The sequence below is a fragment of the Podarcis muralis genome, chromosome 1 (genome assembly GCF_964188315.1).
Source record: "Podarcis muralis chromosome 1, rPodMur119.hap1.1, whole genome shotgun sequence".
Classification (NCBI taxonomy): Eukaryota; Metazoa; Chordata; class Lepidosauria; order Squamata; family Lacertidae; genus Podarcis; species Podarcis muralis.
In genome coordinates, this window is record NC_135655.1 from 45,952,588 (window position 1) to 45,980,356 (window position 27,769).

The 27,769-nt window shown below is 43.6% G+C and overlaps 1 protein-coding gene across 5 annotated transcripts in view; it reads right to left on the reverse strand.

Annotated features, from left to right (window-relative positions):
* Positions 1–27,769, reverse strand: part of RGS6 (regulator of G protein signaling 6) — a 228,938-nt gene that overhangs the window by 78,281 nt on the left and 122,888 nt on the right. For all 5 annotated transcript variants that reach the window (XM_077927480.1, XM_077927474.1, XM_077927476.1 and 2 more), the window contains exon 3: positions 15,611–15,710. In XM_077927480.1, the coding sequence (XP_077783606.1) occupies positions 15,611–15,710 (100 nt within the window). The remainder of the gene's footprint in view (positions 1–15,610; positions 15,711–27,769) is intronic.

Here is a 27,769-nt window from a genome sequence, read left to right on the forward strand (position 1 = left end):
GCAAAGCACCATTCCAGAAACAGTAATGCAACTTGGCCACCAGATGGTGGACTTGTACACAAAATAGAAAGCCAAAGTCCCACTGATTCTAAAACTTTCCATTATTTTATTTATTTATTTATTTATTTAAAAACGTGCTACATACTGTGTGTGTTAGCTAAGGTGGATTGCCGGCATCTCTGGACACATTGATTTTGAATTAGCAGTCATTAACACTTCAACATGCTGCTTGCCCTTTCAGCGTAAACAGAATTTATACGAAAACTGATCTAATGTGCATTTACAGTAGTCTGCTACTGCTAGGAGCAATCTGTCTGCGGTGGGAAGAAACAACCACCGGATGTTTTGTTGCAAAGGCCAAAAGTTCAGGCTCATTCATAGGCCATCATAGGCATGAGAACATAAAATGAGCAAGGCAAGTCTTTTATTTGTTTGCTAGTTTTAAACAGTTGTATGTCTCCTTTCAATGGAAGTATTCCTAGAATATTATTATGAAATTATCAGATCTAGTGAAAGGATACATTTGGGGAAGGGGCGCTCATGCAGCTTGCTCTTTCCTTGTTTATTTCCTGTTCCTATCCTCTAATAATAATTAGCATTGTATATAGTGTTTTTGAGTGCAACAGTACAGAAATAACTTGTATTAATATTGGCACTGATCTGGTTCAGCAGATGAAACAGCCAGGAGTGTGGGCCTCTCAAAGTGCTGGTTTCAACCTTTGAAGTCTTATGCAGCTCAGGATCCCTATGACCTAAAGGGCTGCCTTTCAGCATAATGCTGATGGTCAACAAAAGAGGCTTGAAGACTCTCTCAAGGAAAATCTTTAAAAATGTAGTATATACACTGACAATTGGGAAACACTGGCCTGTGGGCACTCCAATTGGAGAGCAGCCTTGATCAAAGGTGTCATGGACTCTGAAGATGCTCAAACTTAAGACGAAATGGAGAAACTTGCTAAGATGAAGGCATGTTTTGCAAACCCTCACCTTGATCAACTCCTGCCCAGAAACCTATGTACCCACGGTGGAAAGACGTGTGTATCCAGAATTGGCGCCCACAGTCACTTACGGACTCACTGTTAAGACCGTGTTCATGGAAGACAATCTGACGAGGCTACGAGTGATCACCAACGAAGAAGACCCTGAGATCACCAGGTGAGACTCTTATTTATGTGCTACCTCTGAGGGGGGTCAGGATGTTAGCAAAAAAAGAGAACAGGGCCATTTCTGTAGCAGCTCCCTGTCCATGGAATGCTGTCCTTAGAGAGGCCTACCTGATGGCAACTTTGTCACTTTTTTGGCACCACGAAAAGACATTTTGTTTCCCCAGGAATTTGGGCAGCAGCAATGACTGGATGTTTTTACTCTGGTTATGCTTGTGTTTCTTTTTTCTGTATCACTGCATTCTGTTTTTGCAAATCACTTCAAAACTGTCTGTTGTGGGAAGCAACTTATAAATTTAATAAACTAAACTAAAAAAAGTCTCCACTCTTTTTGTGGGCAGAAAGGTGGGGGACCATAAATACACTGAGATTGTGGAGATTGTGGACTTGCGATTCCACAGGCTCCGTCACTTCAGGCCTTTAAGAAGAGGCGGAAAACTTACCTGTTCACTGCTGCCTTCCCATGATTTAAGAATCAGCCCGGCTGCTATAATTTTGGTTCTTTTTATCTTACATTATGTCTGTGATTTGATGGTTTTACTGGGCTGAGTGCTGTTTTAAGTTAATGAATTTGGGGGTATTGCCATCTATTAATTTTATTGCCAAGGTGTGTTTTTTTATTTAAAAAATGTGGTTTCATAGATTGCTGTTCTAAATTTCCTTAGTTTTTATCTGAGATGCCTAGCAGGAAAGCTGCCCCTCTCAAAGTGATTGGATATGGATTTGGTATATAGATAGATAGATGATAGATGATAGATAGATAGTAGATGATAGATAGAAACCACAGTAAGAAAATTGGTCATTTCTCATTTGACAGCCTCATCTGCACATCTAAGGATCAGGTTATGTTTACATAGTCTGTATAGGAACACTACTCTAGGCCATTGTTAGAAGCCATTGAATATTTTCCTCCTTGAGATTCTATGCCTCTACAGCAGCCTTTATCTATCAGCCCACCAATGTTTTCCAGCCTAGAGGGCACCAGGTTGACAAGGGCTGCTCTCAACCACTGCCATGCATTCCTGAGCACCCCCACCCTGTTCATTTATGCTCTCCATGTTTCTTATCCAAAGACATGATAGCACAGCAGGAAGGTTTTGCAAATATGCCTATGTGTTGACGTACATATCTCACTTACAGTTTAGCAACACATCAATCACACATCCATCACAAGCTTGTGCTGATAAAACCCTTTACATTGCAAATCACCATACGTGTGTGCACTTTCGGCAAACACACGCTCACATAGCTAATTTGAAAGCTATCTGAGCTTTGCAATGCAGCGGTGGGAAATCCTCGTTTCAAATGGTCACAAAGCCATGCATGCTAAATTGAAGTATCGAAAGAACATCCTGGGAGGAAAAGTGTCAGGGAAATGGCAAAGCTTTGCCAAAGCAGATTTCCACCTACAGTGGCTGTACAGTGTACCTTGAGATTGCGAGGGCCTCCGCTGGGAATGTAGTTCCCTTGGGACATCATTAAGTGATCACAATGCCTTCCGCACCGTTCCGCGCACGAGATGAACTGCCCCCCTTTTCTTTCCCCCCACCTCCAGAAACAGGCTATAGTAATTGTAACTGCTTCACAATTGAAGGAAGATCAAATAGCAGAAAATCTCAAGAGGAATCTCCCTTTCTCTTTAAGGACTTAGCTCATATAGATCACTGGTAAGACTCAAAGGTTTGTCTCCTTACTCTACGTCACAGCCACAATTCTTAATCAAAGTGTGCTCTGTTCTTTCTCTATATGGCTTATTTATGGACTTAACCTTCTTTGTACAGAGACACATCAGAGTCCAGCATACATAAATTATTTGAACAGCTAGGGCACAATGGAGATGTTAATATTGTTTTCTGCCAGTGCTTCACATTATCTGATGCCATGCTGCATATATTCACGCACAAAGGAATTGGTACACAGTTCTTACTTGGATCCTCACCACCAAGGCAGCATTGGTTAGTTCTAGTTGTGTTGCAGATCTGGAGCAAATTTAAAACCCAGAAGTTCTGTAAATTAGAAATCACTGCATGCTCAACAATGGGTCAGTGCCCAGTAATGAGGCACGTAAAGACTGGAAGGAGATAAATACAAATAAACACAGAAGAGGACAGAACCATCATGACCAGGGCTTTTTTCTGGGGGTATGCATACCCCTAAACATTTATTTAATCTTTGTACTTTTGTCCATTTACTGTATTTATTTTTCCTGATTTGAACTATAAAATGGTGATTGTCTTGAGTCAAAATGAGAGAACCCCTAAACATTTTTTTAAAAAGCACTGATCATGACAAATGGAACAGTACCGGCTTTTATGTTGAACTAAAGGTAAAGGTAAAGGTACCCCTGCCCGTACGGGCCAGTCTTGACAGACTCTGGGGTTGTGCGCCCATCTCACTCAAGAGGCCATGGGCCAGCGCTGTCCGGAGACACTTCCGGGTCACGTGGCCAGCGTGACAAAGCTGCTCTGGCGAGCCAGAGCCGCACACAGAAACGCCATTTACCTTCCCGCTAGAAAGCGGTCCCTATTTATCTACTTGCACCCGGGGGTGCTTTCGAACTGCTAGGTTGGCAGGCGCTGGGACCGAGCAGTGGGAGCGCACCCCGCCGCGGGGATTCGAACCACCGACCATGCGATCGGCAAGCCCTAGGCGCTGAGGCTTTTACCCACAACTAATTGGCCATTAATGCAGTATCACTGTAGGAGGGCAATGGGGAGCCACCTATCAACCAAATTAGGTTTTGGCCCACAAGCCCTGTTTGCCCCCAATCACACCATTTGTGACATCAGGTATGGGGCAAGTAAAGATGCAGCTGCAAAGGAGCTATTAAAGCGCACTCCTGCTTGTTCCTAGGCAAATGGGGCTTGCTGTCAGTGCCTATCAGCCGCCAGTGTCCACAAGCCCTGTTGGGATCAGCTGAGCTATGGCGTTCCTGACCATGAACTCCCTAGTGCAGTCAATCTCTGCTTTTGGCAAGGATCTTAATTTGAGTTCAAAATGCCCTGTAGGGAGTGCAGGAGCTCAGGATCCAGCCTGCGGACCGGATGTTGTTCCTTACCCCTGCTGTAGGATCTTGGCAGGGGGTTTCTATGTGTCCTACTTTACAAAGGGCAGCTTACTGTCAGAAGGATGGTAAAAGGACAGTCCATTGTTTGAATGGGCCCTCTGCTTGAAGCAGTGTTAGAAACTGAGACATGAAAGCTGGGAGCTAAATGGCACCTTAAACCTAGGTTATGGGCACAACAACGGAATGTCTAGGCGTCCTTTTTATAAGAAGAATACAAAGCTGAATATGAATGAACTGCAGCTAAAATATTATGTTCATTTTTCACTTGCTCTAGTCCTCCCCCCCCCCAATATTCTTATGAGGGTCCCTTCTTGAGTCTTCAGAGAGTAGTTGGAAGTGGGGAGGCAGAAAAAAGGTCCTCCTTTGCTTTCACTCTGCAGTTTTAATTTGAAATCTTAGGCTCAATACTGTGCCCAGAGCTCAGAAACTGCTCGCGCTAAATTCCCTGTCACAAAATGCCCCTAGAACAATGGGAGTTTCAAACACTGGCTTGAAGGCCTTTCCAGCCCAAGCCTGTTTTAAAGAAAAAGAGCTTAAGAAGGGAATCTAGAAATGGCTTTGATGTGGTCCAAAAACCACTAATTCATGGACAACAGATCTAGCAGACACATTGGCCTGTTGTTCATCGTCTTTTTCACATATGGTGATATGTATTTCTGCTCAAATTATATACAACTCTACATGTGCATGAAGCTATGAAAACGTTTGACAAATTAGTGTCCTCCTTTGTACCAATGCATTGACTCTTCTTTTTTGGTGACGTGTAAGTGGCCATCCACTTACTCTGCGGGTTAAACCACAGAGCCTAGGGCTTGCCGATCAGAAGGTCGGTGGTTCGAATCCCCGTGATGGATTGAGCTCCCATTGTTCGGTCCCTGCTCCTGCCAACCTAGCAGTTTGAAAGAACACAGTGCAAGTAGATAAACAGGTACCACTCCAGCAGGAAGGTAAACAGTGTTTCTGTGTCCTGCTCTGGTTCGCCAGAAGCATCTTAGTCATGCTGGCCACATGACCCGGAAGCTGTACGCCGGCTCCCTCGGCGAATAAAACGAGATGAGCGCCAACCCGAGTCGTCCGTGACTGGACCTAATGGTCAGGGGTCCCTTTACCTTTTAAGTGGCCATCCTAGATCTTAGGGTAGAATGACAGAGATGAGTCTTTGGGTCAGTTCAGTTGTTTTGCTAAATTCACTGTGAGCTTCAAGCCCCCCATGCTGTGGGTTTCCATCCCAACAGCAAAAGCCAAAGCCAAAAGCAGTGTCTTCAATGAGGGGTGGTTGGGTGGAGAGATCTTACCCACATGATTAGTACCATTGCCTATTTCATTTAGGGGGCACAGAGACTGCCATACTTATATTACATGGGGTAAGGAAAGAAGACCCATGTATTAGCAAAACTGGTTTATTCTGTGCGTGTGTGAGATTGTTTGGGTCCCACTTGAACTACACAAATGGATTTAAGTGCCACTTAAGAAACAGCTTTAATCTGCTCTATTTGATCAGTAGCTGTAGTAATTTGGAGAGAAATATAATTTTATTCAAAACCCAATAATTTGATGGTAATAGACTTTTCAATAAGGGGTTTCTGAAAGCCATGTATAAATGCTATGTACGTATACGCTCAGTTAAAATTCATTCATTGCTCCAGTGAAAACAGTCACACTTCTGATGGGGCCTAATTGCTTCATTAGTATTCAGTAGATAGAAAGAAATGATCAGTAACAAAAATATTAGAGAGGTTTTTTTTTTTTTAAAGAATAATCTTCTAGCTTTTAAATTTTATTTTGATTTTTTTGCTGTCCCAGTTACAGCAGTGCACAGGCCTGTTTATAGCTCAGTATGGCAAGCTAGTAGGACAGGGGTATGTGAATCTAACCGTGGGCCAAATGCTAATCCCACCCTGTAGGGCCCATCTTGATACGTGGGCCAGGCCACCCACCTGTCAGATGACATCACCATGGTGTCAGATGACATCACTATGTCAGATGACATCACTATGATGTCAGATGAAGCGTCTCCCTTGAATAAAAGCCAGTCTACAAAAGAAAAATGCTCCTCTGCCTGTGTGGTTTGATTGAAACGTTTTCCGTTTATAAACCAGTTTGAATTTCAGCTGGGCTGCAATGGACAAGTGTTCTTTTTCATGGAGTTGCTCCACTCAGGTGCTCAGAAGTTGCACTTGCATCCGGCACTGCAAACTCTGCTTGTGGCCAGGTGCACCCAGCTAACACGAATCACATTGGGACTTAAAGGGCACCAAATGCAAGCCCCGCTTGCAAAAGAGGAATTAGACGCAGACTTTAAGACACCCACATGCTTCTTTGCAGTTGTGGCTTTACCTGCCCTGCAAAGGATGTTGTATGAGTGTGGCTGCGGAGGGCAGGGAGGGGGTGAGGGCCTTGTGGGTCAGAAGCTCCCCATACCTGCAGCAGGTCTTCCCAAGCATTAATGAGACTGAGGCCTGAAAAAAATATGTGTGTGTATGCAATTAAGGGAAAGGAGCTTCCACTCTCCTGAAATGGCAGCCCTAACCAAGCATGTATAAAAAGAAACGACAGCCAGCCAGATATTGTAACAGATAAAATAGGTAGAAATGAAAATGAATTTCAATGAGTAACTTGGACATGAATTTCCATGTAGTATTTCTGAGGAGATACTAAGGATATGACCTAGTAAAACTACTCTATACTGAAATTGCTGCCATGTAGCTGGGCAAAATGGGAAGAAGTCACTGGATGTGGAAGAGAGGAGGAGTCAGGAATTCCTTCTCCTTGCTCACCCTAATTGGACACTGCAGGTCTTCCAAGTCTCATGGCTAAAGAGCAGGTATAACCTTTCCCTTAATTGAGGGGGGAAAGAAAACAGGAAGATGGCTCAATGGACTAATTTACCTGTAAGAGCTTCCTCCTTAAAAACCCGAGTCCCTGTTCAAGGTCAAGAGTCCCGAAGTTCTGTCTTTTGATTACAGTCTCCTCCATTTGATTCCAGGACTGAGGGAGAAAGAACTTTTGGACCCTGAAACAGAAGCCTTTACTGATGTCAGGAGGGATATACTGAGGTGTGAAACGCATAGCTGATAAGCGCTGTCTGTCTGCTGTGATTGGAACTTCAGCTAACTTGCGCTCCAAACACAAGAGAGTGGCTCAGTTTGGATGCAGCTTGTGCCCCTGTCAACAAATATGCACACAAAGAAACAGAAAGCACAGACAAGGAAGTACCATATAGAGAATTTAGTCTAATTTTTGAATAAATGATGCAGTATTTTAAGACGTAGGGACGCGGGTGGCGCTGTGGGTTAAACCACAGAGCCTAGGACTTGCCGATCAGAAGGTCGGCGGTTCGAATCCCCACGACGGGGTGAGCTCCCGTTACTCGGTCCCTGCTCCTGCCAGCCTAGCAGTTTGAAAGCACGTCAAAGTGCAAGTAGATAAATAGGTACCGCTCCGGCAGAAAGGTAAACAGCATTTCCATGTGCTGCTCTGGTTCGCCAGAAGCGGCTTAGTCATGCTGGCCGCATGACCCGGAAGCTGTACGCTGGCTCCCTAGGCCAATAAAGCGAGATGAGCGCTGCAACCCCAGAGTCGGTCACGACTGGACCTAATGATCAAGGGTCCCTTTACCTTTTTATTTTAAGACGTAATTTTTAAAAATCAATTGGAGCCAATTAAAACAACCACCAACCTTAAATTTTAAGATTTAAATTCAGTTACCATCCATTGAAATAAATAGGAAATATAAAGTTGTTCTCCCTATATTGTCCTGCCTGGGTGCTGCAGTTGGCTACTTCTGCCAACGTCAATTGATGTCAGGATGCCTGCAACCTGCTAGAGAGCCTTCTCAGCAATGCCACTCCCCAACCCATCCCAGCCACTGAATGTTGGCTGGTGCCTGCTTTGCCTATTTTTCACCATTGGCCAGTGGCGGTTCTCACTCTCCAGGACTTTGAACAGGCTTTCTGAATAAGTCAGGGGTTATGTGACAGATAGGTTTTTAACTGTAATGTTAGACTGTGTTTCATATTGCTGTTTTCACCAGTTTCCGAAATGCCATCAAAGAGAAGTCCAGATGAACCTCCTTTGACAGCAGCATGGTCAAATGTATTTCTCTGGGTGGGTTTGTTTGTTTTTTGTCCTGGACATTAATCACAGCTCAGACAGCACTCTGCAAACTACCCCCACCCCCACAAAGGCTGATTTTAAAGGCTCCGGGGAGCTGCGCAGTTCCTCAGCTAATCCACAGAATTCAAGTCAGAGAAATTCCTTGGGAAAGTCTTGAGAGCAAGAAAGCTATGCAATCCCTGAACTTGCTTGATCCTGCTCAGGAAAGCTGCTCAGCGCAACTGGGCTAAGAATAAGCACACATCCCTTTATATCAAGCTTCCTCAAACTCAGCCCTCCAGATCTTTTTGGCCTACAACTCCCATGACCCCCAGCTAGCAGGACCAGTGGTCAGGGATGATGGGAACTGTAGTCTCAAAATATCTGGAGGGCCAAGTTTGAGGAAGCCTGCTCTATATCCTCTCCAGAAGCCTTTTCAATCTAGATTTTATACTGCCTAGACTCTACGCTGAATAAGAACGTAAGTACATAAGAACAGCATGCTGGATCAGGCCGGAGGCTCTTCTAGTCTAACACTCTCACATTGACCAAACAAATGCCCAGGAAAGCCCCAAATCATCACCTGAGCATCACAACAGGTCCCTCCCCACCTGCAATTCTCATCTACTAGTATTCAGAGGCATACTACCTCTGACACAGGAGGGAGAATGTATTGGTGAAACTTTCAGTTATTTATTCTTGAAGTCCTATTCAGATCAAGGAGGCAGTTCCAGTCAGAGTGGGTTGGACTGGTTTGAAGCCATTGCTTAGCCTCATCATAGATGCTTCTACCACCTCTCATCGTATAACACAGTGTGTGTGTGTGCGTGCGCGCACAAAAATATTAAAAGACCCACTATCAAACCATGCCACCTAGAAAGTCCATCTCAACACAGCTGCAGCAGAGCTTCTATAAAAAGCACAAAACATCCTTCCAGCTGAAATGCAAATATTTGGAGTTGTTTTGAAAGACACTGAAATGTTTTAGGAAATGCTTAAATTGGTTTTTTTCCTTTTTTTGCTTAGATATATTCAATTTGCTCAAGATGTTTCTGCATCTGTGACATTGTTTGTTTTAATACCCAACTTGAAAGCCTACGGTTTCTAAGACTATTAGAGGATTCATTTTTCAACAGCCCTTGCTGTAAACCCTTATCCTTGAGGAACTAGTACCCGCAGGACACACAGCTGGAATTACAGTGGTTTGACACCAGCTTTGTCACATGGGAGCCAATTAGATGAACATTTTATGAGAGATGCACCACAGTTCAGCAGGGTCACCAGGGGAGAATTAGGATCAGGAAATACACCCATCTTAAGGCATTAGCAGTAAGAAGGGAGTTTCTGTGTTTCAAATCAGATTGTTGCATAATCACAGTACACACAGCACAACTATATGTGGTTCCTGCCCCAAAGCACTGTAATCATTTGTTCTTGGGCAGCAAACAGCAATGGCAGTGGGCTTTCTGTTGCATCCGATAGAGCCAGTTTATTTCCAGCTTCTCTGACTTGACAGTGTCTGGCATTAAAAGGCATTTTAAGTGAAAGCATTTGGTTTTTCACCATCTGGCTGAAGTTAAACTCAGCCTGAATACTAAGCAATGACTAGTTGGCTGCTGGTATACGTGGGTGGCGCTGTTGGTTAAACCACAGAGCCTAGGACTTGCTGATCAGAAGGTCGGCGGTTTGAATCCCCGTGCCGTTGCTCGGTCCCTGCTCCTGCCAACCTAGCAGTTCGAAAGCACGTCAAAGTGCAAGTAGATAAACAGGGACCGCTCTGGCGGGAAGGTAAACAGCGTTTCTGTGCGCTGCTCTGGTTTGCCAGAAGCGGCTTAATCATGTTAGCCACATGACCCGGAAGCTGTACACCGGCTCCCTCGGCCAATAAAGCAAGATGAGCGCCGCAACCCCAGAGTCAGCCATGACTGGACCTAATGGTCAGGGGTCCCTTTACCTTTATACACAAAGGCATATCCTGATTACGTTCTCCTCTCCCCTGAAAAACCTACCAAAACATTCTATGCCTTGATAACATTTTGCTGTATGTTTCCCTACCTCTGTCCCTTAGCCTTCACACAGCTTGAACCACATCCAGGCATTGAAGCCCCACCCAAAGTGGTTGAGGCAACCCAGCCAGATGGGTGGGGTATACACAATAAAATTATTATTACTCTTACATATGGCAATGTTGGTTTGAAGCAGGAGTGGACCATACTTCTTGTCCACCCCCCACATCGTCACATCAGTGCACTAAGCCTGCCCTCCATTTCTGTGGACATCTTGATCAAGTCACTCACATGTTCTGTTACGCTCACTTAGCTGGCATTTTTGAAATAAAGGGTAATTGTCAGGGCTGCCTCAGGTCCCAGCTCACAAAGGACCAACGCCAGTGTCTCTTTATATACAAAAGTCTTTATTGAAGTTCATTGTCGGTTTTACATCCGTGGCGTGCATCCCTACGTCTGTAACCTTAGACCGTTGAAGTCCCCTCTGAGTCAGTCCCGCCTCTGCACCACTTTAAGAGGCTTGTGCTGCTCCACCTCTTCCTTTCTTTCCTTTTCCGCAGGGTCTTCCTGCCCCCTGGGGTTTCGCCCCTCCTGGATTCCCCTGACGTGGAATCCCCAGACAGCTCTTCCCCCCTCCTGCGTGCTTTGGGACCTGGCTCCTCCTCCGGGCTCCCTGTACTTCCGCGCGCCTCCACATTTGAACTTGGCGCGCGTTCGCAACCTCTAACCTTCCTCTTGACAGTTACACTACTCCCTGCACTACTCCCCTCCTCTTCTGGGAGGATGTCTTGCTCCGATCTCCCCTCCCTCTCTGCTTTTGGACCTGCTTCTCCTGTCACTCTGGAATCTCCACCCCCTTCACTGCGCTCTGGCGGAGAAGCCGGTCCCGACTCCCAGCTCCCACTCTGGGTTCCCCCGCTGGTCCCCTGCTCCTGACGAGTCCCCCCTGTGACTCCCCTTGGCCTGACCACAGGCGCCCCCTTCTGGGAATCCTCCGATTCACTTGAAAGACTCATGGAATCCCTCAAGTCATTGTCATCCTCTTCCTCGCTGCCCTGGGATTCTTCCCCCTCGCTCTCCGTCTCCTCCCTCACCTGTGCCTCTGTCCCTGAACCCCTGACAGTAATAATTAGCATATGCAAATAGGCAAAGGGCTTGGTTTTCCTACCTACCATGTGAAACATTCCAGAGAGATGCTCCTTTAAAAGCTCTGAGTTTCCTTTTAATACGTATGTTTCCTATGCTGACAGCAATATATCCGGAGAACTTGAACATTATTGCCAATAGGAATTGGTCTATTTGATTTGAGAGTAAAATATTATTAAGTGCTACCTGACTAAAGCTATCACACAGGTCTTTATTCTACATTTTATTTCTTCTCTAAATATTGGGGATAATCTGGCAGAGTCAAGAACTAACTGGTTATCTTTGTTTGACTGAAGGATCAAAATGGTAGTTTCTATTTCCCCATTCCCCCCCAATCCACGTCTTCTATTTTTGGTTCTCCTTTCCTCCCTCTGACTGAGAGAGAATCATAAACTCAGAAATGAAACCCTACCCTTCCCTCTAAATGTTTTAAAAGCTGAAGTAGTGACTTCTTAAATTGTATCACAGCCCACTACTGCCATGGAACAATGGAAATACTGAATTTTTAATTCACTGTATGCTATGTCTGATCTCTTCTAGGTGTCATAGTCATCCTCAGCTTTTGGTGTGCAGGCCTCAGAGACCTGAAAGTACAGAGGAAGACAAGATAAAAGAAATCTCTAATAGGGGGAAAGGGGGATGGGGAAGTCTGAAGGATCAGTATAAATGAGTATGACAATGACCAATGTGATCTTCCAACTGAGAAGCAGGTGAAAAGGGAGTATGCAGCATTAAAAATTAAAATGTTGATCTGACATATAGAAGCATCCAGTGCTTTTTGTGTGTGATAGTACTCACTGGTACAAAGCGCCAGCACCTCTTTCTTTGTCGTCCATAGCAGCCATTTTTTACTGGCACCCACAGCCTTTTCATCAATATTTGAGTACTCTTTTTTTTATTATTATCCCCCCCAAGTGCTGGAAAATCCTTTCTAAAGAACCTTCACAGTATTTAATGCCCTGAGGCAGATGAGCAAAATCTGCACACTAAGTGCAGTGGTTAAGAGTCCCTGGTTAAATAAGCTGAGGGACATGGGTGGCGCTGTGGGTTAAACCACTGAGCCTAGGGCTTGCCGATCAGAAGGTCGGCGGTTCGAATCCCCGCGACAGGGTGAGCTCCCGTTGATCAGTCCCTGCTCCTGCCAACCTAGCAATTCGAAAGCACATCAAAGTGCAAGTAGATAAATAGGTACCACTCCAGCGGGAAGGTAAACGGTGTTTCCGTGCGCTGCTCTGGTTCGCTAGAAGCAGCTTAGTCATGCTGGCCACGTGACCCGGAAGCTGTACGCCGGCTCCCTCGGCCAATAAAGCAAGATGAGCGCCAAAACCCCAGTCGGCCACGACTGGACCTAGTGGTCAGGGATCCTTTTACCTTTAAATAAGCTGACTTCATAACCTTCGCAGATATAAAGAAGGACTATCAATACCTTTCCAAACCTGTTTTTTCCGACTGTGGAGGAAGAACTCAATTATGGATAGCCTTGGTCATCAATCTTGAATAATACCTGCCTATCTGTACATCACAGTTATGAATTGTCCAGAAGGGATGATAGGTGAACTTGGGATGCAGAAGCAAAACCAATATTAATACAGAATTTAGGATTACTGCTAGATGCTGCTAGTAAACCTCTTGCTTCTACCTCTGTGGTCTTCGCTTTTATGATCATTTTTATGTAGTATTTGTAAACCTCCAGCTTGTACCTCTCTGGTCTTTGCTTTTATCTTCATTTTTATGTAGTATTTGTTACTTAATAATAAAAAGGGGGGATAGACTTGGTTCAAATCTCCATCCAGCCATGAACTCACTGGCTCGGTTGCGATGTAACAATCTCAGGCTGGTACACCCTGAACTATGGCTATGAGACTGAGCTGTGTGCTGTATGGTCCCTCCCTGGCCCTCCCTTCATGCAGCCAGCTTCCACTTTCACTTGGAAATCTTGGTCTAATCTGATTTCAAATCCTGCTTTGTAGGCAGCAATTAGACCACCGGTTCCAAGTGCAGACACCATTATTTAATGAGCTGGATATCAGCCCCAAAGCCAACAGGCCACTGATTGGCCTTAAGCAAGCTGCAATCTTTCAGTCTCAGCCCCTTCGCTATATTCCGAAACAATCATTTTGGCCTGCTAGTGAGACAATTTATGTGAAGTACAGAGAGCATTTAGGGAAAGTATACATAAATATTCATCATGTTTACTTCTACACCAGAGTGTGCTGTTGAGAAAGGAAGTCCCATGAATTTTAAGATTACACACTCTAAGGGGTTACATGAGCATCTTGAGCTATTACAATTGATCTTGGATGAGATACCACGGTCTGCTTTCTCATTTCCTTTCTGCCACTATATATAGGAACTCATTTAGTCACCACCATCACAGTCATGTTTTGACTCATGGGCACAGCAGCTCCTCTACATACATTTTATTTGAAGGAGGTGTAATAGGCTGGGGTTAGATTCTAGAAAGAAAGCATACTGTTTGCTTAAGTGAAGGTCAGGGCAAAGACAGCAAGATGGTAAATGGCAGGATTCTATGAATCTCTCCTTCCCTTAGCTACATGGACCGCTCTTCTCTACTGCCAACTAAAGGTGGTCAATCTGTGACCTTCCAGGTGGTGTTGGACTTCAGTTCTCATCAGACCCAGCCACCATTGCCCATGGTCAGAGATGATGGGATTTACAAGTGAGGAACGTCAAGTAGGGCTACCAAATCTTTTTAGAAGTCCTGCTTTTAAGTCTTTGACAGCAGCCTAACTCACAGAGTATTTATTATTTATGTTTGTTGGTCACCTCACAATGTAGACAATAGGTGCCAGTGACACTGCTTTCCACACAGCAACCAGTGTCAACCTATGGGCTCAACACTGACTTACTCAGATAGGACTTTGAGGTAAATGTCTCAGTAGAATGAGGAGGAGGCCCCCCAAATGCACAAGGGTTGGCTTATCAAATTTCGAAGTAAGTGGACTAATAGTACACATTACACGTCTAAAGTTGGAGAAAGGCCCTTTTAAGACCCTTAAGCCCAAAGTCTAAAATTCCCACCTAACAATATATGGGGAAGAATCACAGTTTCGCCAGTACAAAATGCAGTGAAGCATATCAACTGTGCTGTCGGGAATTATCTTGACCCTATAGAACAAACAGGTTGTGATAGCATTTTTAATGCCAAGAAAATCCTTACTGCAGCTATTCCTAGGAATGCAAAAGACCCGTTTTCAGAAAGCCTGATCCTGCATAAGGATAAGTATAATAAGCTTAGAAATGATTGTCTTCTTTTTCCTTCCTTGTCCTCCTAAGGAACAGTGATGGCTAGCTCCAATGCTTAAATAAAGCCCATGAATATTAAACAAGAAGATAAGCAATCCCTTTTCTTAGCTAAATATACATTAAGTCATCTTGACTTGTGTCTTTCTCACTTGAGCTGATGGGATACATTCTCAAAAGAGATGAATCACTTGCTTTTTTTAACCAAAGGACATTCAGATACAAAGTTTGTCAACATGAATTTCATGCCCTCATACTCTGTATACATAGCTACATCAATGATAGTCAACAAGTGCCCTCCAGATCTTGTTGTACATATAATCATCCAATAATCCTTGGCCATTGGCCATGCTGCCTGGGACTGATGTCCACTTTGGTTGACCCTGGCCTACATTATGCACTTAGTATTTGGAGATTGCAGATGAGCTTGAAAGTCCCAGGAGAACTGAAAATCTTCATTATCATAGTAGTACTGAGAAGAATGCATGTGTCTCTTAGGTTGCCTGCATGGCTGGATAGCAAAATCCAGCACCTGGGTTGCCATGAGGGAGCTTCAATTTACACACCAATCCTTGGCATCTCCAGGTTGAAGAAGACTCCTGTCTGCAACCCTAGAGAGCCACTGCCAGTCAGTGTAGTTAAGCTCTGTCCTTCCAGATGTTGATGCACTCCAGCTCCAGGCATGGCCAATGGTCAGGGATGATGGGAATTGTAGTCGAACCACATGGGTAGGGCTACAAATCAGCCACCCTTATCGTGGATAGTACTGAGTTAAGATGGTCCAGTGCTCTGACTTCCTATTTCTTCCTACTATTATGATTTGAAACAAACTGAATGGCAATGTGTTACAATTCAAACAGCATACATACCTGTGACAACACTGGGGATTTTTGACAGAAAGCTCTTGACTGTTCGGATGGGCACACCACCTGTTTTGTCATCTTGCATTCTTGTAATGACATCTTCAATCTGGAAAGCAAGAGACAATGAATATTATTCTTGCAAAGCACGTGACTGACTATAGAGATTTAGACTGCAGCAACATATTTAACGGTTCTAGGAACACTTCACCAACATCTCAGGTGTTACAAGGAACCATGCTCAAAGGGAGCAGGCAGAGAAGAGAAGAGCTGAAGGAATAGCACCAGCTGAACCTTAATTTGGTTGCCAGAAGGATGGAGAAAAAGAAGAATGAATGACCAGTCTTTAGAAATGGCATTATCTTGATAACATAAAAGCAAGTAAATCAAGATAGTTGAAAACAAATATGATGCATGCCAGAAATAAGGAAGCATTTTACCAAATCAAGTTCTGTTGAATCAAATGCAAGATTGTGAATTACAAAGAAGTGCATTGTTATTTTTATCATCATCAATATCACCATCAGGTGGCTTAAAATAAAAAAGCCTAAAACATGAACATTAAAAATACTAAAAAAATTCCTTCCAGTAGCACCTTAAAGACCAACTAAGTTAGTTCTTGGTATGAGCTTTCGTGTGCATGCACACTTCTTCAGATACACTCAGTATCTGACTATGGCAGACCAACACGGCTACCTATCTGTAATTAAAAATACTGACATTAAATTTATAGAAGCAGACACATGTTTCATAACACAAAAATGTTATCTAAATACAAACCAGAACAGAAAAATAGTGTCAGCATGCAGGGACGCGGACTTATAAAAAATATTGGGGGGGCCCCGGGAAAGCTCATGAATAATAAATAAGCTCATGAATATGCAAATAAAGTGGCGCCGCCTCCTCGTGAGCGAATAGGGGAGAGCGTGCTGTGCCTATTAATCAGCTCCAAAGGAAATTGGGTGGAGCTTTTGCTCGGGAGGGAGGGCAGGAGGCATGCAGCCCGCCCCTCCCTGTGCATTTTGGGCTGGGAGAGGGGCGGCGATGGCGCTCTGCTGGAGGGGCGCCGGAGATTATTGGGGGGGCGGAGCCCCCCCAAACGAATTTTTGAGGGGGCTCGGGCCCCCTCAAGCCCCATGGAGTCGGCGCCTATGTCAGCATGTCCTGAAAAAATGTGAAGGAGGGGATCATATGTATGCTGCTGATGAAGTCCATCCATAGAACTGGGCCACATCAGCGAGGCCGAGAGAGGGTTCTTGTTGTCTGGGCAGCTCAGGACCTCCCATATACACAATCCAAGCTTGTGCCTTGGGGAGGTCAATTTGGGGCTGCAAATGCAGCGGTTTGACTTCAATCCCAGAGGAGTACTCCTTTGTCTCTCAAGACAGATGTATCCCAACAAAATGCTCTGGACTACTGAAAGAAGGGGGAGTGGAAATTCCTAAAACACTAAAGTTTCTAATTGGAAAAACCTAATTCTCTGCTTTCCTGGGAGTTTCCATCCACAGTCTTCAGTCTAATGACTTCAGCGCCCCATAATTACATTTTACCACTGCCTTCTAGTAAGCTTATAATTGAAACCAGTGTCATTGCTCTGCTCCAAATAATGTCTCTGGAGACATGTGGGTGATGATGACTCATTATTTCAAAGCTACACAGTACATCATGCGCCAGCCTTATTACTGTCAGCAACTTCAGCTTGCATCTTATAAAGTTACATAACTGATTAGCCCACTGCTGTCTTTTTGTATTTACACATAATCACATACATGAGAATTATTGCTAGTGATATCTGTGGTGCTTTTTTAGCATGCAATGAACTTTTACTGTTACTGTGGAAGTTGCATATATGTACAAAGTAGGCTTTTAACTGTAACTATTTTTAGAATGTTTTTAACTTGAACCTGTTTTGGAAGTTGTTAACTGTTTTAGAATGCTTTTCATTATTATTGTGGATGTGTTTGCTGCCCTGAGCTCCTTTAGGAGGAAGGGCAGGAAATACATAGATGATAGACAGATAGAGATGTAGAGATATATAGCATTTGCATCACGATATTACTTAACGTTTGACTCAGCCTTTAAATGTAGGAACTGTCTCAATCAAAAACTGTTATGTTTGCTCTGAAGTTCGGTGGTGCCAAAGATCTACCTGTGATGGCTCAAGGTGTGAAGGTAAGAAAACCAGAGGTGCCAATGTGAAAGCTATCATGGAAAAGTATTTGCTACCAATGAAATGATGCTGAATGAACTTTTAGAAGATCTATCCCCAGCGCTTCTTGACTTACTATAAAGATTTTCATGGAACTTTGGAGTGTCAGGCATAGCCCTATTGGCTTTAGCCCAAACGTAGCAGAGTTTTCCTGCACAGCGAAGAAGCTAGTTGCGGCAGTAATGACAAGTCAGCTAGACTCAGAATAACTATTTACAGGATTTATTAAAAAAGGAAAAATAAAACCAGCAGAGTTTCTGCATACAAATCAAAGCAAAATAAATCCTCTCTTTCTCTCTCTCAAAACCATACACAGCACTTCTACTCCTAACAACACCTCACTTCAAACTGAGCTAGCAAACCCTTGATAACAGAGTAGAGTGCTGGTCGTTAACCAATCAGAGTAGTTTCTAGGTCAGGCAGACCTGGGCTTTCTGCCAAGAGTAAATTGACACCAGCTTGAGTTAATTGTGCGAAGCTAGAATCTGCAAGTTTCCCACGAGAACCAATTAACAGAAACTGAACACCCCCTCACAGATTCTGCTGAACAATTAACATCAAATACACCTATGTAGGAGATCATTTTTCCAGCAAACCTAAACCCTTGCACATTCGCTTGTTCTTTATCTTTGCCAATGGTTTAGTTAATACATCTGCTACATTTTCTTCACTTGATACATAAGTACAGGTGATTACATTGTCTTGTACACAGCAACGTACATTTTGGTATTTTACAGAGATATGTTTGGAACGCGATTTGAAACCCTCTGTTTTACTTAAGGTTATACAAGCTTGATTATCAATGTAAACTTGTACTGGTTCTCCACAATTTACATTTAAATCTGCTAACAAATGCTTGAAATAAATCACCTCGTTGCACAATTCACTCAATGCGGCGTACTCTGATTCTGTTGATGACACACTTACAACGTCTTGCTTGCGTGACCGCCAGCTGATTAAAGCTCCACCGACCATTATGACTAGTCCTGTGACAGATTTTCTATCCGGCAAATTTCCCCAGTCACTATCACAGAAGCAACTCAACATTTCATCCTCTGAAGAATTTAATTGTAACATATAGCCAATTGTCTGTTTGAGATACCTCAGAACTTGTTTTACCCCTTTCCAGGCATTTAGTGTGGGTCTTGAGACCAATCTACTTAATATGCCTACTGCGTAGCTAATATCAGGTCTGGACCACTGTGCTAGATACAATAAACTTCCAATTACAGAGTGATATACATCAGGATGTTCAAATTCAGGACTCTCATCTATATGAAGTGTTTTTATGAAACCTGGATCCATAGGCACCACTGCCCCTTTGCAATCCTGCATCCTGTATGTAGTCAGTAGTTGTTTAACTTTGTTCTGCTGACTAATTAGGCAGCTGCCATCTTGGGCCCAGCACACTTCCAACCCTAGATATGTCCTAACCGGGCCTAAGTCTTTCACTTTGAACTTACTGGACAATTGCTTGGCAAACCTTTTAGTTTGTTTATCTGTTTTGCAGGCATACAAAACATCATCTACATAAATCAGACAAAACTCTTGATCACTGCCTGTACCACGTACATAAACACAATTGTCAGCTGTACTCTGCTTGAAACCAAATGACACTAAGGCCTCATGGAAACATTTGTTCCAAGATCTTGCAGCCTGTTTGAGACCATATAGAGCTTTGTTTAATTTTAACACTCTATTGGAACCTGTCTCATAACCAGGCGGTTCGGCTAGATACAGGTCTTCTGATATTGACGCATGTAAATATGCAGTCTGAATGTCAAAATGGTTTAACAGGAGTTTTCTCTTTGCTCCAAGTGTTAAAATCAGCCTTACACTGTCCCCCTTAGCAGTAAGGGAAAAAATCTCGTCATAATCTTTTCCAGGCCTCTGAGAGTATCCTTGAGCCACTAAACGAGCTTTGTATTTGTACTCTCCTGTCACCAGAGGTTTAAGTTTGTACACCCACCTGCAGCCTACAATCTTTGCCCCCTCAGGCGCTGCTACTGGTGTAAAAACCTTGTGCTCATTCAGAGAGGACATCTCTTCCTCCATTGCCTGTTTCCAGAGCTCTGCCTCCTCTTTTGGTAACTTTAACACTTCCTGAAAACTCTTGGGTTCTGCAATTACACTAAACACATTTGCAGTATCTGGGGAAAAACGCACCGGAGGCACTCCTTTGTTTTGTCTTTTAGATCTTCTGGGAGAAAATTTTTCTTCTGACCCACTTTCCTCTTCAGAACTACGACCTCTCTTTTGTTGCATAGCCACTGGTCTCTGGCTAACTTCACTTTCTTGAGAGCTCTTATCTGAACTTTCCTCCCCCTCAGACTCTGACTTCCTGTGTCTACCTTCAGAGTCATGAAGCTCCTGGGAAGGTTCAAACCAAAACTCAGTATTGGCATGTAGTCTCTCCCAGCCACTATGTTCACAAAAACTGGCATTCCTGGAGATCACAATGCCATTTGTCCCTTCAGCAAAGCGGAAACCTTTTCCCAGCTCCTGGTAACCCACAAACACTAACTGTTTGGTCTTAGGATCTCCCTTCTTCCTCATTTGTTTTGGAATTAATACCCAGGCTTTTGATCCAAACACATGCAAATGGTCAATTTTGGGTTTTTTCTGAAACAATTTAAAGTACGGGGTTGTACCTATTGTTTGATGAAAGAGCCTATTTTGGAGATAACACGCGGTGAGCATGCTCTCCCCCCAATAAGACATGGGCAAATCAGCATCGTCAAGCATGGCAAACATCATATCTTGCAAAGATCTGTTTTTCCGCTCTGCAACGCCATTCTCCTCTGGGGAAAAAACTTTCGTTTTTCTATGCCCAATGCCACGCTTTTGTAACCAATCTTTAAAGGCATTTGACATAAATTCGCCACCTCTGTCCGTCTGAATCCTTTTGAGTTTAATGGACAGAAATCTTTCCACAGATGCCACCCAGCCTTTAAACTTAGTGAACACGTCACCCTTATTCTTCATGGGAAAAACCCAAGAATAACGTGTGGCGTCATCCACAATTGTTAGTGAAAAGCGCGATCCACCCCTGCTTACAGCAAATGGACCAATTACGTCCATGTGAACCAGCTGTAGCGGTGACTCACTAACTCTGTCACTTCTGGGGTAAGAGACTCTGTGGGTTTTGACCTTTTTACAAACATTACAATCAAGGTACTTGTTACAACTCTTTAAATTACCCCCATCAGCCAATTCAGACATTTTTAGTACACTTTTCCAGCAAGCATGCCCCATTTTCCTATGCAATAAGTGCACACAGTTGTCATGTATAGCTTTGTTATTCACTGCAGGCTGAGATTTACTGACTACTGCTGCAACTTGAGAACCTGCTTTAAGCCAAAACAAGCCTCCCTCTGACTTAGCAGTGCCTAAAATCTCACCAGCCTTCTTAATAATGCAACTGTCTCCTTCAAAATACACTTTAAACCCAGCTTTTAGCAAACAATCTACAGACATCAGATTGCTCCTTAATGAAGGCACACAAAGTACATTTTGCAGGCATTCACGAAGACAAGGAACAAAAACTGCACCCCCCGAAATCACTTCGGAAGTACTTCCGTCTGCTAGAGCCACCTGGCTGCGCTGTGCTGAGTTCTTGGAAACAAACAATTCATCTGAATTCACGATGTGGCGAGATGCTCCCGAATCGACCACCCAGACCGCTTGTTTCTCATCAGCAATCTTGACCTCGCCGGTCACCAGCTGAGCCGACTGTTTTCGTTTGAAGAATTTCTTTTTACGCTGCTGCTGCTGCTGATCTCGTCTGCTCCTGCACCGGCAACTGAGACTTGACCAACTCCGGACATTGTCGTTTTAGATGCGCTGAGGACCCACATTGGAAACAACGCCTAACAGCAAACGCTGACTCCTCACCGGTACGCTGCTTTTGCGTCACCTCTGGCACGGCATGAGAACTCCTTCCAAACCGCCCACCTGTAGAAGCCTCTGCAGCCAACGACCTTTCTTGCCTCTTCTGCCATTCTTCAATCAAACGCCCAGTAACGTAACTGACGGATAAATCATGCTCCTGCATGCCTTCTAGAGACAAAACTAAATTATCCCAGCTTTCTGGGAGAGAACTCAAAATAATAGCCACCTTCTCCTGCTGGTCTAACGCACAGTCTCTTTCCTGTAGCGCAGTAAACTTTAACTGTAAACTGTGTAGGTGTTCCTGCATTGTAACCCCAGGCTGTAACATTGCCTTGTACAATGCCTTGCGAATGAACAGCTTGGAAACCGCTGTCTCACGCACATGGAGTTCTTTAAGTGCTTGCCACACACCTCTAGCTGTCTTGATTCCCCTCACATACGGCAACTGGGAATCTTCCAGCCCCAAGACAATTGTGGCCCTTGCTCTTTGGTCTTTATCGAGGTCTTCATCATCAGGCTTCGCAGGAAACTTACTCACCACTTGCCAGAGACGATCCCTCTGCAGCACTGCCTGCATGCGTTCCGACCACAGCAAGTAATTGGAGTCATTCAGACGCTCAAAAGCCATCTGAACTGGTTGTGAGGCCATCTTGAGAGCGATGTCCCTGGAACCCGGAACCAGCTACTCACGACCACCGAGAGAGAGAACAGGAACCACAGCACCCAGCACTCACACGCTGCAGCTGTTGTCCTTGTGTCCACTGCGTCACCAGCTCACCACGGTCAGGAACCAGCCAGGAACAACAACCTCTGGAACTACTGGAACCAACGCCGTTGATGCTGACACCACCGCAACTCAGGCTGGCAGCACAATACCCATAACCTCATGGAACTTTGGAGTGTCAGGCATAGCCCTATTGGCTTTAGCCCAAACGTAGCAGAGTTTTCCTGCACAGCGAAGAAGCTAGTTGCGGCAGTAATGACAAGTCAGCTAGACTCAGAATAACTATTTACAGGATTTATTAAAAAAGGAAAAATAAAACCAGCAGAGTTTCTGCATACAAATCAAAGCAAAATAAATCCTCTCTTTCTCTCTCTCAAAACCATACACAGCACTTCTACTCCTAACAACACCTCACTTCAAACTGAGCTAGCAAACCCTTGATAACAGAGTAGAGTGCTGGTCGTTAACCAATCAGAGTAGTTTCTAGGTCAGGCAGACCTGGGCTTTCTGCCAAGAGTAAATTGACACCAGCTTGAGTTAATTGTGCGAAGCTAGAATCTGCAAGTTTCCCACGAGAACCAATTAACAGAAACTGAACAGATTTGTTTCTCCAAAGGTGTAATAATTCACTAGGTAGGAAGTAAGGTAGAACTTAATTCACTAATGCTTGTAAATGACCTCAGACATGCCACCAGAGAAGAATATGCATGAATACACACTCTTTATCCTCAACTGACTTTTAGAAAGACTTTAATTTGCTTCAAATGGAAGCAAAGGTAGAAGACTCTGTCTAAGAATATTTGAGTTTATACAACTGCCATTACTAGATGGTAGAGGTGTTTTCTTGTGCTCCTCCCTACACTCATTTCTGCTGTGCTCTTGCACTTGACACAGGTGTTAATCTCATGCTGCGGTTCATGTACACCCTGACCTTACAAGCAGATGGCCATGTTTTAAAATTACTGCACATATTTATCACTGGGGTCCGGTCAACCTGGAATATCTCCACACCAAGAAAAATGTGGAGTGTGTCCTTATCCAAGAGGTGCTGTCTACCGATGGCACAACCTTGACAGCACACTCCAAGGAATCTCTACAAAGAATCGTCAGGTGTTTTGCCCAAGACTACAGGGAGTTTGGCCTTATCACCAGCCTGATGAAGACCAACATCCTGAGCTGGGATGTCAGCAGCACTCCACGCATCAGCACTGGTGGCAACACACTTGAAGTGGTAGGTGGTTTTGTCTGCCTGGATTCCACCATAACCAGCAACTTCTCCATCAACGTTGCGCTGGGAAAGCGTATTGGCAAGGCAGTTATGGCAATGGCTCACCTCTCCAAAAGGGTATGGGAGAATGTGCTGCTAACGACCAGTGCCAAGATGAAGGCCTGCCAGGCCTGCAGGTTGAACACACTGCTTTATGGAAGTGAGTCATAGGCACCTTACAACTGCCCCTTCCACATTGTAGGAATAATGAGGACAGGAGGTTAGACGCAGGTGAGCTGTGCAGGAGCAAGCTGACAAGCATGCTCCAAGCAGGCTTGCCGGCTAGTTCCACAGAGACTCCTTTTATTAGCAGAAGTCAACGATTGGAAACAGTAGTGAAACCACTCTGAACATGACGTATTTCCATCTAAGCACATTTCCAACATTATCAAATACACGTGTCAGCAGGTGTTTCCCTAAAACGTTCCCCGATACTTGATTACATCTGCGTCCCCGGTCATGCTCCAGCCAAGCGTTATGTCCAGTAACCAAATCTGTGAGAGGACAAACGGTCAGGGGGAAAACCCTGTTTTCTAGCCAAGAGGCAGAAATTCAGGGAGCGTGGGCGCAAGCCGGGTGCGAGGTGTGCCTCAGCACAAGTGGAGCGTTACCTCCACATCTCCAAAAGGTCTGGGGAAAACCCTGTCTTCTGGCTAAGAGGCGAGAGTTCAGGGAGAGTGGGCGCAATGCTCCTTGGCACACTGTTGCATGCCAGGTGCGAGGTGTGCTTCAGCATAAGCGGAGCATTACCTCCACACACATGCATTGCATCAGGAAGATTTTGGGCGTCACATGGCAGGACAGAGTCTCAAAGATGTGCTCTTCCAAGCCCACATTCACACTCCTGTCTCAGCAACATCTACGGAGGTTTGGTCATGTCCACAGAATGAAAGACAGCAGGATCCCCGGGGCCTCAGAAAGAATTTGAGATAGACCAATTTTTAAAGACAAATGGACTATCAAAAATAACTCAAGACAAAAGATCAATCTTGAACTCTAGAATAACTTCACAGGAAATTGAAGGTGCCATTCAAAGTATGCAGCTAGGCAAATCTCCAGGCCCGGATGGGCTTACCTCCAAATATTATAAGACTCTGAAGGACTACTTGATACAACCTTTGTTGGAGGTATGCAACCAGATTATGGATGGGAAGAGGGCACCAGAAACGTGGAAGGAAGCTTTCATCACATTGATACCTAAGACTGAATCTGAAAAGACCCAGCTCAAGAACTACCGTCCCATCTCACTCCTGAATGTGGATTACAAAATATTTGCAGACATTTTGGCAAGTAGACTTAAAAAGGTCCTAAATGAAGTAATTCACAAGGACCAAGCAGGCTTTCTCCCTGGTAGACATTTATACGAAAACACTAGAAACATTATTGACATTTTGGAACTCTTGCAAACTAACCTTAATACAAGAGCAGTGTTAATTTTTATTGATGCGGAGAAGGCCTTTGACAACATTTCTTGGATGTTTATGAAAAAAAATTTGGAAGGGATGGGAGTGGGACGGGGGTTTGAGAATGGAATAGAGGCAATTTACTCAGAGCAAAAAGCTAAACTGATAGTTAATAATGTGGTGACAGAAGAGTTTAAAATTGAAAAAGGAACACGACAAGGGTGCCCTCTATCCCCTCTTTTATTTATATCAGTCCTGGAGGTGTTGCTGAACATGATTAGGGAGGACCGGTTGGTACAAGGGATAGAGGTCGGAGTGAAACAATATAAATTGAAAGCTTTTGCAGATGACTTAGTTTTGACACTACAGGAGCCAGAACCCAGTACAAAAAGAGTGTTAGAACTTATAGCAGAGTTTGGTCGGGTTGCAGGATTTAAGTTGAACAAACAAAAAACTAAGGTTTTGACCAAAAATTTGACATCTACAGAAACAGAGGGGTTCCAGAGAGAAACAGAATTAAGTGTGGTTAAAAAAGTGAAATACCTAGGGATTTATTTGTCTTCCAAAAACTTGAATTTATTTAAAGACAATTATGAAAAATGTTGGTTGGAAATTAAAAAGGACTTAGAAATTTGGTCAAGATTGAAACTTTCCTTGTTAGGTAGAATTGCAGCTATAAAAATGAATGTATTGCCGAAAATGTTATTTTTATTCCAAACCCTACAGATCGTGGACAGCGTGGAATGCTTCGGAAAATGGCAGAAGGATATATCTAAGTTTGTCTGGCAGGGCAAAAAGCCCCGAATAAAGTTTAAAATACTAACTGACTCGAAAGAAAGAGGGGGGTTTGCCCTGCCGGACTTGAGGTTATATTATGAATCTGCAGCCTTCTGCTGGTTGAAAGATTGGTTTTTGTTAGAAAACACGGATGTCCTAGATCTGGAAGGTTTTGACAATGCTTTTGGCTGGCACGCATACCTATGGTATGACAAGGTTAAAGTTCATAAATTGTTTAAAAACCATATTGTGAGAAAAGCAATTTTTGCAGTCTGGATGAAATACAAAGACTTACTAGAGAGTAAAACCCCGAGGTGGCTATCACCGATGAAGGCCAAGGCTCGAAAAAGGCCCCATATGGAGGCCAAATGGCCGAAATATTGGGAAATAATTGAAAAAATTGGAGACAATTGGAAGCTGCAGAGCCAAGACAAACTAAAAAATAAGGTGCGAGACTGGCTACATTATGCTCAAATTCAAGAGGTTTTTAAGATGGATAAAAAAGTTGGTTTCCAAGTGGAAAAATCGAAATTGGAGACAGAACTATTAGAACCAAAAACTAAGATACTATCGAGAATGTATAATTAGCTGCTTAAGTGGAACACACAGGATGAGACAGTTAAATCTGCCATGATAAAATGGGCACAGGATGTGGGACATAACATTATGTTTGAAGACTGGGAAAGGTTATGGAACACCGGAATAAAATTCACGGCATGTAGTGCCCTGAAAGAAAACATTATGAAAATGATATACCGGTGGTACATGACCCCAGTCAAGCTAGCTAAGATATATCACCTGTCTGATAATAAATGTTGGAAATGTAAAGAGGCAGAAGGGACATTTTTTCATCTCTGGTGGACCTGCCCAAAAGTGAAGGCCTTCTGGGAAATGATTTACAATGAATTGAAAAAGGTATTTAGGTATACCTTCCCTAAGAAACCAGAGGCCTTCCTGCTGGGCATGGTAGACCAGAAAGTGTCAAAGAAAGATAGAACGTTGTTTATGTATGCTATCACAGCAGCAAGAATACTCATTGCAAAGAACTGGAAGACACAAGATTTACCCACGTTGGAGGAATGGCAGATGCAGTTGATGGACTACATGGAACTAGCTGAAATGACCGGCAGAATCCGAGATTTGGATGAAGAATCAGTTGAGGGGGATTGGAAAAAATTTAAAGACTATCTGCAAAAATATTATAAGTTGTATGAATCTTAAGATAGTGCATGTTATTGGAAATGTTATGCTTTAGTAAATATGATTAAGCAAATGGTAAAATAAGTCACAAATGAGAAAAGAAGATAATTGAACCAAACATATTATGTTTATTTTAAAGGTATTAAAATTGAGATACAACATATTGAATACGGAGACATAATAACTGAAAGTTGTAACAAGGTTTGAAATAAGGTAACAAATTGCTGATATTGTTATTACAAAGAACGCAGATTTGGAAGGTGCGGGGAAGTCCAATGGGGATTTATGGAAAGTGGAATGTTTATATATCTATAATTTCATTAAGGTTTTTTCCTTTTTTTTGTTCAAAAAAATCAAAAAAATTGTTTCTTGTATTTGGTTCCTCCTGTACTATTTGGAATGTACAAAACTACGAAAAGAAACGCAATAAAAAATATTTTTTTTTAAAAAAAAGACAGCAGGATCCCCAAGGACAGGGAGCTAGCTTCAGGCACCGGGCCTGTTGGCAAAGCAACTCTGCAAATGCTGTCTGCAAATGAAACATGGAAGCTGGCAGCAGCAACCCTGTTGTGTGGGAATCCCTTGCAGATGACTGCAGTTCCTGGTGACAGTCGGGTTGCATATCCATAGCAGTGACCAGAGGAATGACCCCTGGGAGGAACACAGAGACAAGAAATGCCATGCTACATCAGTAGCA